This window comes from Panthera leo, chromosome D2, assembly GCF_018350215.1.
Source record: "Panthera leo isolate Ple1 chromosome D2, P.leo_Ple1_pat1.1, whole genome shotgun sequence".
Classification (NCBI taxonomy): Eukaryota; Metazoa; Chordata; class Mammalia; order Carnivora; family Felidae; genus Panthera; species Panthera leo.
The window spans coordinates 55,278,532-55,292,391 of NC_056689.1; the positions used below are offsets into that span (position 1 = coordinate 55,278,532).

At 37.5% G+C, this 13,860-nt stretch overlaps 1 protein-coding gene across 1 annotated transcript in view; it reads right to left on the minus strand.

The window, feature by feature from the left end:
• The window catches only part of TM9SF3 (transmembrane 9 superfamily member 3), a 68,948-nt gene that overhangs the window by 25,642 nt on the left and 29,446 nt on the right, over positions 1-13,860 (minus strand). The window contains exons 6-9 of the mRNA XM_042909412.1: positions 11,351-11,482; positions 9,628-9,794; positions 4,263-4,357; positions 813-943 (exon numbers count right to left, since the gene is read on the minus strand). Coding sequence (XP_042765346.1) covers positions 813-943; positions 4,263-4,357; positions 9,628-9,794; positions 11,351-11,482 — 525 coding nt within the window. The remainder of the gene's footprint in view (positions 1-812; positions 944-4,262; positions 4,358-9,627; positions 9,795-11,350; positions 11,483-13,860) is intronic.

Genomic DNA, 13,860 nt, shown 5'->3' on the forward strand with positions numbered 1-13,860 from the left:
CATTGAAGTCTGCTCCAAGCCTAAAATTCTGTTTCTAGTAAAAAGGTAACAACAAGGGGCGCTTGGGTGGCTCAGTCGGTTAAGCGTCTGACTTCAGCTCAGGTCATGATCTCACAGTTCGTGGGTTCGAGGCCTGCGTCGGGCTCTGTGCTGACAGCTCAGAGACTGGAGCCTGGTTCAGATTCTGTGTCTCCCTCTTTCTCTGTCCCTTCCCTGCTTGTACTCTGTCTCTCTCTCAAAAATAAATAAACATTTAAAAAAAAGGTAACAACAAGAACAATTTGGAGGCTGTGGGTTACCTTTGTAAAGCACTGGAATATATCTGTGTTTTAGTTTTAATGTAGTTAAAAGATCCAAAATATTTCAAAGTCTGTGATTACAGGTAAGATATGAGATAGGGTTTTAATGTCTGTAGCAACATATCAGTATAAATGTTTTCGGTGTATACTGAAAAAAGAAAACGTATTATGGAGAAGCTTCACTTCCTACCACTACCAACGCACCCACCTATCACCTTAAAACACCCTCATTTTTTCGTATGTCATTATTCTTCCTCTATAATATATTCACTAGTTTCTCCCATCTCTGATAAAAAGTATAGTATTCTCTCGTCACACTTAGAAGTCGGACTTTCACTTCACTGGTTCACAGAATCAAGAAACAGTTTTCTTCACCTAACTTTCTGTGACTGGTCAGGGACTGGCTGCAAATGCCAAAATTCTTCTTACTAAGAGGTACTTCAGAGAGATAGCAGGCCTCATATTAGAATGCTTATACTTTTCCAGTTTAAAAGCAAGATTCAAGCAACTTACCATTGTTCCAAAAGGAATGGCTCTTGAAGCATGGTAATAAATGGCTATAAAATTGATGAAGAAGGCAGTGCCACACACCATAGCTGGGATAAGAAATGCCCCAATAAACATCTGCTTTATCCATCTCCTTCCTGAAAGAGAAAGGAAATAATGAAAATCGGAGGTGAGGGGCATATATTAATGTTCATAAGGCACCAAATTATTGTTTCTTTAGTGCCAAAACATTTATTTAAAATTCTCATGTAAACATCTTAAAATCTGACACTCTAATAATTGTTTCAGGACAACAGCTATTCAAGTATGTCTAATGCAAACAGCTTTTGAAGTGGATGCACCAGAAAAGAGCAATGGACTAGTCAAATGTCCTAATTTTCTGTCGTGATATTGCCACTGAACTGCTGTGAATTTTGGTAAGCCACTCAATATTTCTGGGCTACAAGTCGGCCTACGTAGGCGTTTTCCAACTATTACTTGGAATTCGGGAGCTTCTTGGAGGTGCCCATGAAGTCACTGGTGAAAGAAGAGCCCCAAACCCTGTTTTAACCAGAACAAGTCCATTTTCAACAAATTTACACAATGGAGTTCATGTAAGCTTTCATTTGAAAAGAGGATTACACTGCTTAAAAAAAATTTTTTTTAAATCCTTAAAGTTAACCCAAATTAAATTACCCCTAGTTAAGTTGAACTTACCCCAAATTTACTTTTAGCTGTAATTATGATTATAAATATATATTTAAATTTGTTTCAAAAGGGAAAAACAAAAGAGTGTGTTTCGTGAGCTCTCTCTCTCAGCAATCAGAACCACAGATTTTAAGTTTCACTATTTCTTTGTACCTCTTTGTACTGCCAAAATTCTATACAGTGAACAACTGTTATTTAAACAGTCAAAGAAAGGAATGTTTAAACTATGTAATCAAAAATTTTAAATCGTGTGCATACTGATCAGGAGAACAAGGAGCGATCTTTCTAATACAGCAGAGTATACAAGCAGACGCACTGCCAAGAAAGCACCTGCATACTGCTTAGGAACAAAACACAAAGATTTCATACTGGATCGATATTACAATTCAACTCCACAACCAAAAGCAATCAGGACCCAAACAGAAAGTGCTATAAGTGGGGCGCCTGGGTGGCTCAGTCGGTTAAGCACTGGACTTAGGCTCAGGTCATGATCTCACGGTTCGTGAGTTTTAAGCCCCACATCGGGCTCTGCGCTGATGGTGCAGAGCCTGCTTGGGATTGTCTCTCTCCCTGTCTCTCTGCCTATCCCCCACTCAAGCGCGCGCGCGTGCTCTCTCTCTCTCTCTCTCTCTCTCTCTCGCGCGCGCGCGCTCTTTCTCAAAATAAATAAATAAAAACTTAAAAAAAAAAAAAGTAAAGTGCTATAAGCAAAATAAGCAATACCCTAACTTCTGTTTTCTTCCATGTGAAGCTCTTTCAAACATCCATCTCATAGAATTACTATCCCAAATCTTGACATTCTTCCAGAAAAACTCCTTGATTTTGAAGTATCACCTCTATATACTCTATAGTATTTCTTTCTCAGGTAAGTTTCAAGGGCCCCTCCTTTCCACACACAGACTCAACATTCAGCATTTTAACACAAAAACAACACAAAAAGGGTGGCCATTGATTAAAGTATTATTTTTCCTATTTAATTCTCTCTCTTTCTCAGCACTATCTTTTCCTACACTTTCCATTACCTGCTGAGATTCAGAACGTGTTAATAAATTCCATATTTAATTCTCTTACTCCCTTTCCCTCCAACAGTCACAAAAAATCCCACACACATTCCACTGGGTACAATCAGTAGCCCAGGCATCTACACTGTGCTTCCTGCTGGTCCCCTGCAACCTTAGAGATTCTGGTCAAGTTCCAGGCTACCCCTAGTTTCAAACTGAGTCTAGAGGATTATCCAGTACACTGAGGACAATATGCAGACCTTCGCTGTAGTGCAATGAAGTAAGTCTGAAAAATTCTCAACTCTCTGGGTTGACTTCTTACATTAACCTGGCTTTTAGGGATCGCTCGGACAAAATTATCAGTACACGATCAGACCTCCTCAAGGCACTGTCAATCAGAAAATAACCTTTAGATTATACATGGTAACATCTGATACTCCTAGGTTTGAGTCTGAACTCTGCTTTCAAGAGTTAAGTGTAATAAAGAAAAGTGTAGCTAGGTGTTCTTAACTTGCAATCAAACTAAAAGCAAATTTCTGTCCAAGAGTGAATAAATTTCCTGTTTTAAATAATGTTTCTGCTGTGGAGACTTTTCTGGAGGTCATAAAATGTAAATTTCTTAGCCTAACTAGTTTTCACATCAAATTCAAAGCCGAAGTTGACTCAGGCATCCTGATTTCCTTAGGATGGTAATCAAGTTATGGTAAGACTTGTTTCCTGTAGCTAAAGGTATATAAGACATTGAACAGTTAACAAAAATAATTAGCAATCTATGATACTCCCTCAGGCAATCCAAAGAATTATTTACACTGAAGGTACAAGTCACATTAAATCTAGTAGGACCAATAAAAAGAGCAATGGTAAACCAGGATATACTGGAGGAATTTTAAACGATCCTATACATGCTCAGAATGCCAATAATCTATCTATAAGACGAGTCGACTAAAAAGCAGGATCCCTTAATGCTGACATTGTTTCAGATGAGCTGGGAAAATCACATGAGAAAGTCTCTATCCTTAGGAATATAATTTTAAGGTCTTTCAACAACCCTTCAGTCATAAACTGAAATACGCAAATCTACTTTCAGTACTTTTCTGGCCCCAATTACAGGGAAAACAAAAAAATGTGAAAACCCTTGAATGCTACCACAGAAAGAAACACCATGGAGCAGTACCTTTGTATCATCCCTGTATCTCCCATCATTTTCAGGTCACAAAAGTAGAGAAGCGAGGGAGTATTTAAGATGAAGTGCTAATCTTAGCAAAAGATTTTGACAAAGAATAACAAAAATCTTAATGCAGGGTCCTTTGATAAATATTTCAGAGTCAATAGAAATAAACAGCTCTCTCCTATTCTCCTTCCAGTCCAATACTTTATCCAAAAGCCAAAAAACATGCCTTTATATTCAGCTGTAACACTATATACTCTATGTGGAGGCCTCCCATGGAGGACATTTAGGGAGTAAGGCAGCTCAAAGCAAAGTAATATCAATAACTTAAATATACTCTCTCCTACATGTTCCTCAGGGCTAGCTAACTTCACAGTGAACAATGGACATAATCTATTAATTATTCCTAATTTTCAGAAATAAAATGCAAGGATTCCATAAAAGCAAAGTAGATCCCATAGCAGGTTTGGTAGACATTATGTGAAATGGGAACACAAAGTATTTTACAATGGCTGTACTATCCATTTTAAATTCCAAATACCCCACAGTAGAATATTGGCATCTATAATTAAAAATACGAAGAGATCACTTATAAGTTACCTCCTTGTCTGGCATATAAACTTCCTCCAAAATAACCATTCACTGGAGACGTAGCAGCATAGACAAATATGGCTGTACTGAGCATTGATCCCCTCCTGAAAAGGCGAAACAACATATATGGTAAGTTAAAACCAACAATTTAAAGAAAATATCATAAAGCCTATCACATTAAGGTCAGTGTAATTTCAAAGATAAATTTAACAGGAACACAAAAATATCATCCTGGACTATAAAGTATCTCAGAAGGTTGCTGAGTGAATGAATTTCTAGTTAAAACTGCACAGGCTAATACTAATTTTTTTAATCTGCAGTTAAATTTCATAATATATTCTAAACAAATATTTCACATTTCTTGGCAAAAATGTTAGAAGCTGGCACTAAAATTGTTTTGCAACCCTGTGAACCAATCACATCATATGGATAAGGATATTCATCTGTTAAGAAAAATAATTAGAATATTCCTCTTTATAAATTGATTTAATTGCTTAAGATTTTTGCCCACTGGCAAATAAAATGGAAGTAATGTAACCTATATTAGTGCTATTACTTTAAATGGTATAACACTGAGACTTTTCTTAGTTTTCCTTATACTATTAAAAAAAATTTTTTTTTTAATTTTTTTTTTCAACGTTTTTAATTTATTTTTGGGACAGAGAGAGACAGAGCATGAATGGGGGAGGGGCAGAGAGAGAGGGAGACACAGAATCGGAAACAGGCTCCAGGCTCCGAGCCGTCAGCCCAGAGCCTGACGCGGGGCTCGAACTCACGGACCGCGAGATCGTGACCTGGCTGAAGTCGGACGCTCAACCGACTGCGCCACCCAGGCGCCCCTAAAAATTATTTTTTAAAAATCCATAGGTCCAGGGGCGCCTGGTGGCTCAGTCAGTTGAGCGTCCGACTTCGGCTCAGCTCATGATCTCACAGCTCGTGAGATCGAGCCCCACATCAGGCTCTGTACTGAAAGCTCAGAGCCTGGAGCCTGCTTTGGACTCTGCATCTCCCCTCTCTCTATCCCTCCCCTGCTCACACTCTGTCTCTCTCTCTCTCCTTCAAAAATAAATAAACATTAAAAAAAAATTTTTTTTTAAATCCATAGGTCCACAATCAACATTAACTCAGATCAACAATTTCTAATCTCTCCTTCCACTAATGGTATCTAGGAAATTCAGATCAACCCTCCTGTTGAATAAAGCTGAACAAAATATTTTAAATGCCTAATTGCAAAGAGAAATATTAAAATGATAAATGACAGTATCATTTGTCATAATATAGAAATGTGCTTAGGGCACCTCCTGGGTGGCTCAGGAGGTTAAGGGTCTGACTCTTGACTTCACCTCGGGTCATGATCTCGCGGGTTCATAAGATCGAGCCCGCCCTGGGCTGCAGTTATAGCACAGGGCTTGCTTGGGATCTCTCCGCTTCTCCCCTACTCACACATGTGCATGTGCACACACTCACTTCCTCTCTCTCAAGATAAATTAACTTCAAAAAGAATGTACTTAAACTACTAACAATAAAGACTGTTTTTGAAACTTAGCATAACTAGGAAGATAAATAAAGTCTGTAGATAGATCATATAACCTTGTCAATTTGAGCTAAAGAATATTCTTTTAAAGAGAATTTACAAGAATACCACACGAATGTGTGTACTGGGATGATATACAATTTTCATAAACTAACCACCTTCTCGGTAGTAATTATTATGTTTCACTGTCCACCTATATAGAATACAAAAAGATCATAAAGTCTTGAAGTATGTAGTGCTCCTCTGCCCGAACACCAATGCTGAATTTCTCAAAGTGGATGCATAGTAGTTAAAACATTACAGTATTCAATTTCCATCAATACATAGCTAGATACAAATGTGGTAGTAATATAAGAATATGTCATTCCCATGTTTAAAAGACTGTGGGTCAGGGTGCCTGGGTGGCTCAGTCAGTTAAGCATCTGACTTCGGCTCAGGTCATGATCTCTCGGTCTGTGGGTTTGAGCCCCACGTCGGGCTTTGCGCTGACAGCTCAGAGCCTGAAGCCTGCTTCCGATTCTGTGTCTCCCTCTCTCTGTTCCTCCCCTGCTTGTGCTGTCTCTCAAAAGTAAATAAATTTTTAAAAATATTAAAAATATTGTTTTCTTAAAAAAAGATCATGGGTCTCCAGGCACTTGGCTGGCTCACAACTCTGTATCTCAAGGTTATGAGTTCAAGACCTCATAAGGTCTTACTTCAAAAAAAGTAGAGCTTACTTTAAAAAAAAAAAAGTAAACAATCGTGGGTCTCAAAGTGTTTAAAATCAAAATTTGTTTTTTTCAACAACTCAAACACTCTAAATACTAACTTTTTCCTTTCAGATTATCATTAAAAAATCTGACCCATTCTCTGTTTGTAACTAGGTATGTGAAGGTTGACAAAGGCCTAGCAATACTGAAAACCAAAAGGCTGCTTTGGTCTAAGACCAGTCTATTACCAGTCAGAAGTTCTTAATGTTAGCAGAGAGGGTTCAAAAGGATTGCTCATGTGACTGAGGGTCCAAAATGCCTACCAGGGATTTAAGCTTGCAATCCCCAGAGACACTGCACTAAGTGAAGTGTAAGTATCAGTCATGGTTTTAAAAATCAGACAGACCCTTCATCTCTTCGTTCATAAATATTCTATGGGCATTCTCCACCCAAAATACACCGTTTTCATCTACACTGCAAAATATGCTGAGGTAGGGAATTGTCCTCTTTGTTCATCTCGCCAAGACTGGAGGGGGGAAACATCTAAGGAGCTGCCTTACACTTGTCAACTCACCACTCTCCACCCAAAGTTATAGAGCAGCTGTATTTTTCCAGACTTTTCCACAAGTTCTCAAACACTATGCCTTCTCAGGAGTTATATCACACTCATAGGCATCCACATTGATACTGATCCTCTATCTACCTAAATAGTTTTTCTTCTCTGATTGCTGTGGTCATCACCAACACAAAATAATTTTCACATGTTACATTATCTGCCTTTCATCTTTTAGAATCATTCCTATTCTGAAGTGATTCTTACAAATTTCATGTGCAAGGTTTTTCATTTTCTCACTTTATGCTTATTATAATCTCTATTTTCATTTCCACAGCACAGCAAATTAAGAGACAAGTTGTGGCAAAAGACATATCCTTATCCATATGTAGGTTCAAATCCCAGCTTACGAACATCCCTAACAATCATTATGATCTCAGCCATGTTACTTAACCTCTCTGAACTTTACTTTTCTAATCTGTTGAATAGAGAAAACCCCTTCAAAGGATGGATGTGAAAAGTAAAAAAGCACCTAAAGCATCAAGCACCTAATGGAACACCAATAATGTTAGTCACTTCGTTATCAAAATAATACCACTTTAATACGAATTCTATAAAAAAAATATGAATCATATAATTAAGTGTGTTCACTTCAAATTAGCACAATACAGGAAAAACATTAATAATGAAGAACAATGCATGACGTGCCTGCTAAGAAAGTTTCTTATTTCTAAAGTTGAAGGTCTATAAACAAAGAGTTTCTGCAGTAAAATGAATTGTCAAAATGGTAACCCTGACATCTGAGAAGGAACAACGCAAAAACTTGAATTCTAGGAGAGGTTACCCACTCGAGACTGACTGTGCAGTGTCAATTCAGTCAGTGAGTGGGGATGAATTTAACCCAGTATTTGATGTAAAGCATGCCTTCTTGGCAAATTTGAAATGCTTTTCTTGTATTTGGGATTTAGTTCATCTGAAATACATTATATCCTAAAATATGAACTACAAGTCAGAACACTTAAGTTTAGGTTTTGAACAATTATTTTAAAGCTTATATGGTAAACAAATTGCAAAGGTTCTATATTAAAGAAATATAACAGAAACTACGGAGAAACCACCTTGTTGATCAATATATTCACTTGAGTTTAACAAGCACTGAGTACCTTCCACACATTTAAGTAGGTACTTTGAGAATTCAAAGATAAATGAATGAAGATCCAGTCCTTGCTCTCAAGGAGCTTAAGGTCTAGAGGAAGAAACAGTAATTTAGTATTATTAAATATTTAACATAAAACTAAAGAGCCATTCTTTCAGCAACAATTTATTGCTTGTCCACCAAATGCCAGGCATATATAAGAAAGAATGCATTATGTGGGGCGCCTGGGTGGCTCAGTCGGTTGAGTGACCGACTTCTGCTCAGGTCACGATCTCACGGTTTGTGAGTTTGAGCCCCGCACCAGGCTCTGTGCTGACAGCTGAGAGCCTGGAGCCTGCTTCTGATTCTGTGTGTCCCTCTCTCTCTGCCCCTCCCCCACTCATGCTCTGTCTGTCTGTGTCTCAGAAATAAACATGAAAAAAATTAAAAAAAAAAAAAAAAGAAAGAATGCATTATGAACTGAAATAGAGATAAAAGATCTAACTGGAAACAAGTGTCATTCTGATAGAGAACTTCATGGAACAACGTCTGAAATGCCTAAATTTATAATCCCTACGACCCAGGCTCAAAGTGTGTCTGCTTCACTCGTGGCTTTCTGAGCATAGGTTATAGGACCACTCAACAGGGATGTGAGATCTGTGTTAATTTTCTAATAATCCAAAGACCTCAAATCAAGAATTTCTTTTTTTAATTTTTTTTTCAATATTTATTTATTTTTGAGAGACACAGAGACAGAGTGTGAGCAGGGGAGGGGCAGAGAGAGAGGGGGACACAGAATCTAAAGCATCAAATAAAGAATTTCCAAGCATCAAATCAAGAATTTCCTGCAACCAATTTTGTCCTCAAAGAAAAAATGTACCAAAAACCATGTACAGGTAAGACAGATACCCAATTATTTTTCTAACCTCATGTGCCTTTTCCACTGCTCTTTTTACTATTATTTATTATTTAACAGTTATATATTAAAATTAATAAATTGAATAAACATTAAGTATTTATTAAAGATTATTTATTATTTTTCTTCTGTTCTGTAGACAGTGTCCCAATTTGGAAGGTAAATACGAAGTACTAATTCAGAAACTGTAAAATTCTTGTGCTTTTTACAAAGATCTAATTGGATCTTCGGCTTTCAAAAAAAATGCCTATTCATTTTGCCAAACACCACTGGCTCATAAGTAACTCTGTTCATACCTCTAAATGGAACACAACGTTTATAACCAATGAAAATGTTCAGTAAGGTTAGCATGTTTTAGCATGTCACAGAAAAACATACTTATAGCTGAATATTATTATTCATTATTTATCTGCAGTAAGAACATTTATGCTATATTAAATTCTAAGATAATGGAAATAAGCAAATATTTAATTATAATTGACTTAAAATGGTCCAATGATTAACACTATTCAAGAACAAAAAAATAAAATTAAATACATGTACTTACTCTGTATATAAATCTTCTATCATTGCAACAATAATAACAATAAGAGACACGGCAAATATCTGACATCCAGAACCAATGAGAGAAGAAAAGATCAGTGGGTGACTTGATGGCCTAAATACGTCTCCATGCACCTGCTTCCATCCATACTCATCTCCTAGGTCTCTATCCTATATACACACATATGGAGAGAGAAAAGAAAAGCATTTGGAATAAAATTAAAATACATAAAGTAGGTGAAAAATTACAATTCCAGTTTTAAGTTCCCTCCTTCCAAACTTACAGCTATTTAAAGGGATTCAAAATATCGAGAAAAGACATTTCAAATTTAACATAATCACTGCAAGGGCTCCTGGTGACTCAGTCAGTTAAGCATCTGACTCTTGATTTCAGCTCAGGTCATGATCTCATGGTTCAAGAGATCTAGCACAGAGCCTGCTTGGGATTCTGTCTCTCCCTCTCCCTCTGCCCCTCCCCTACTTGAGCTCTCCCTCTCTCTCTCTTTCAAAATAAATAAACTTAAAAAAATAAAATAATCACTGCCTTAATAACTTATAATGTTAAAATATTATGACATTTACTGAGGTTCAGGAAGGTGGCTCCCAGTTGTGTTCAGAGAATATCAAAAAATGGAAAAGAAAAGGTCTAGGAGCAAACACAAATGGTCAAAATGGGAGAAGAGCACACCAGCTCTCTGAACATTCTTATTCTTGTCATTTATATCATGCCTGTGGCTCATACATAATGAGGGGCCAGGTGGAGAATCAAACAGAAAACAAAGATTGAAACCAGTACTTAGATGCCCCAACAATGCAGAAATGTCTTTTATAGCCTGGAATCTAAGAAAATATATGAGGAAATATCAGTTAAATATTATCTGTTAGATATTAGTTAACTGCCTACAGCACTTTTGAAAAAGGATTCAATTCTTCCTTTTCAACCTGAGTAAAGAAGTATCTAAAACATTATTTCTTAAATATCAGTCCCTTAAGATAATCTGGCTTTTTGCCTGGGGGTGATCCTGGTCAGACATGTCTAAAAAGCACCAAATACATAATACACATTAACATATTAATTCAGTTTTAACCTGTTTAACTCTTTTCCAAACTTATTTAATGATGGAATGTATCTACATAGCACAGCCATTAATATTTTACAGAACACACTTTTGCTCATTTACAACATTGTATGTAATATAGTAAAAGAATTTAGAAAGTGAACCTGCCCTCTGAACCTACTAAACCAAATGTAAATTAATCCTTTCACCCACTCCCTGAATTTAATGCAGTATTTAACAGTATTAGAGAGATGTCAATACAGGTCTACAACTTCATAGCTACAATCCTGAAATCAAAAGCTCTGAAAACTGGAAGTCTGCTTCAGAGTTGGACACCAAATTAAGAAATTTGGTGGCAAAACCTGGTGCCACCAGGTGCCACCCTTCTTATTTGGTGGCAAAAACAGTGAAGAGGTTATTTGTACTGTATACTTATCTCACTTAAGGTGAACATTCAACGTTTTGCTGGAAAAAAAATTAATATATTTGATTATGGGGCATGTAATCAGAATATGTAAAAACAATATATTTGATTAGAGATCCCTCAGCAACTTTTACACCTTTCTAAAACCTGAAAATTCTGAATTCTGACACTCATGTGAATTACATGCCAACATTCAAAATAAGAGTTAAATCGTTTTTATAAATAAATGTAAAACGTTTGCTCACCATATCATCCATTTCTTCTTCTTTACTGTACCTGGCATAATCTTTTCTTAGAGTTCTCATTAAAATCATTGAAACTAAGCCCACCAAGAAGATAACCATCATGAAAGAGTTGAAAATTGAGAACCAATGAATCTAAAATAACAGAAAATAACACATTACTGACATGAATCATTAGTCACAAAATTCATAGGCTGCATGATGACAACAGCATGTTAGTGCAAAAAAAAAAAAATAATCTTTTAAAACTTTTACATAAAAATCCAAACTTGAGACTCACTGGGGATGAGTATTCACTATGCAAAGAGATTGGGTTTCTTTACAGTAAACTTCAGATGCATTAAAAACATGATATTGTATACAGATTTTCACAATCAATTTTACTGTACAAAGTACAATCTGACCACACAGCATATGCTAGTTAGCATTACACAGAAAGAACACAGACTTTGGAGTCAAACAGGCCTCGGTTTTAACCCAGATTCTGCCGATTTTCTAGCTATGTGACCCCAGTTCTCTATATCAAAAAGGAAGCCAATAATACTATCCTGATTTGTATGGTTTAACAACATGTATAAGAAGTATGATACCATGTCTGGCACAGAGCAGCAAATATTCAAAAAATGTTAGTTCCCTTCCCTCTAACTGAGCAACAACGTGAAAACCTCCTTAGGACACCAAGACTGAACCATCACAGTTGGCTGCCCTGGATTTAGTCCGCCTTCCTGAATGTACGCTTCACTTGCTCCCAGTTCATCTTCTCCACCCCATCACCTTATCCACTCCCTTGTAACGCTGCTACCCGCGGGAGAGAGAACGAGATACCCCGTTGTGTCCCGATGTTCCCAAGACTCTTGACTTTTATTTCACCCACACATCTGTCACAGATTTATGTCCACACTCTGCTTTTTAATCACAAGGCACCACTGTATCTCTGAGTGCATCTCAGAACTCGAAGCATCTGACTTCAAATTCCTTTATATTTTAATTCCCGTAAGTTCCTTAAGGATGGCTTCAAAATTTCACCTCTCTCACCAAGGCCCCCATTTCCTTTATTTTTCTGCATTTATCTTCCTAGCCTTTCACTCCTTCCATCAATTTCCTAGATGTTGCCTCCTCTTAAGTCAAGCCTTCCCCTAAGCTTTATACCTCTTTCATTCCTTGAGGTGTTTTTGAGGTGCTTTGTGCTCTCATCTTGCACCCCTAAATTTGCACCTTTCTCCACCATCAGCAATCTCCAAAAGTCCCTATCTATAATGCTATCTACTCCCTGGTGTGGTTATATGGCTCAAACAAGGTAATAAATGTAAAGCATATAGCTTAGTGCCTAGCTCATAGTAAAACACTGAAAAAATTGACAAGCTGCTATTTCTATTAATATCTTTTAAAGTGCTTGTTTGATCTTCTGTCCCCTCATTCTTCCCATCTTCTTCTTACCTCCCTCCTTTCAATGCCAATACTTTTCAAATGAGACGACACATACTACTTCTCCCCTCCCACCCGGCCTCCCCCAAATGATAGAATCTCACCATGTCCCACAAAATGTCTCTTACAGGCCTGCAATGAACTTTTAAACCGATTCAGCAGTCAATGAGCTGTCCACTCTCCCTGCCACATCGGACCTCTACTGCCAGTGCACCATCCTCCCTGACTGACTGCCCCTTCTCCTCTTTCATCTTCGGTGTGTGCTCCTCCCACCTTATGAACGTTTCCAGAAGCTCCAGTCTTGGTACTCTGCTGTGACTTCTTCAGACTCTCAGAACCTGTAACTAGTGTTCCAATGATGATGGTAACACCCTCACCCTCAACCCCCACCGGGACCCAAATCTCTAGCCTTCTTCCTCATTCATGTTTCGCACTTGTACTGAACATCATCGCTTTTAGTTCAATGTCTTTCTGGAATTTCAGACTTAGACTGCCCTAAAGTACACTCATAATCTTCTGCCTCACATATAACTTGCTTCTGATTTCTAACTGCTGCTAATGGTACTAACACTTGGCTTTGAAAGCTTAGAATCATCTCTGCCTCTTCCTTCTCCTTAATCCTTCCTAAGTAATAATTAGTAAGCTTTTGTTTTCCTTTGATATGTCTCTTGTATATCTATCCCTTCCTCTCCATTCCCATCCCATTACCTCACACCTGGAAGTAGCCCTAATGGTTTCCTAATTAGTCTTCTTTAATCATGGTCTCTGCCCTTCCTTCCAATCTATCCGAAAAAAGTTACCCGATCTTTCTGAAACATCATTTTCATTTACCACTTCTCTATTTTAAAACTGATGGTGACATTCCCTATTTTCTCACATATCAAATCTAAACTATTTTCCCTAATATTCTGTACCCCTTGTAATATGGCTCCCTCACCTTCTCTAGCCAACCTTCCACTCCACTGCATCCTACATTCCAATCAGGCCTATCCTTCTTCAGCGATCCACAAGTACAGCACACTCGTGTCCACCTGTATCCTTCTCATAATTTCTTCTCACATAGGATCTACTTCTATCCACTTCTGTAA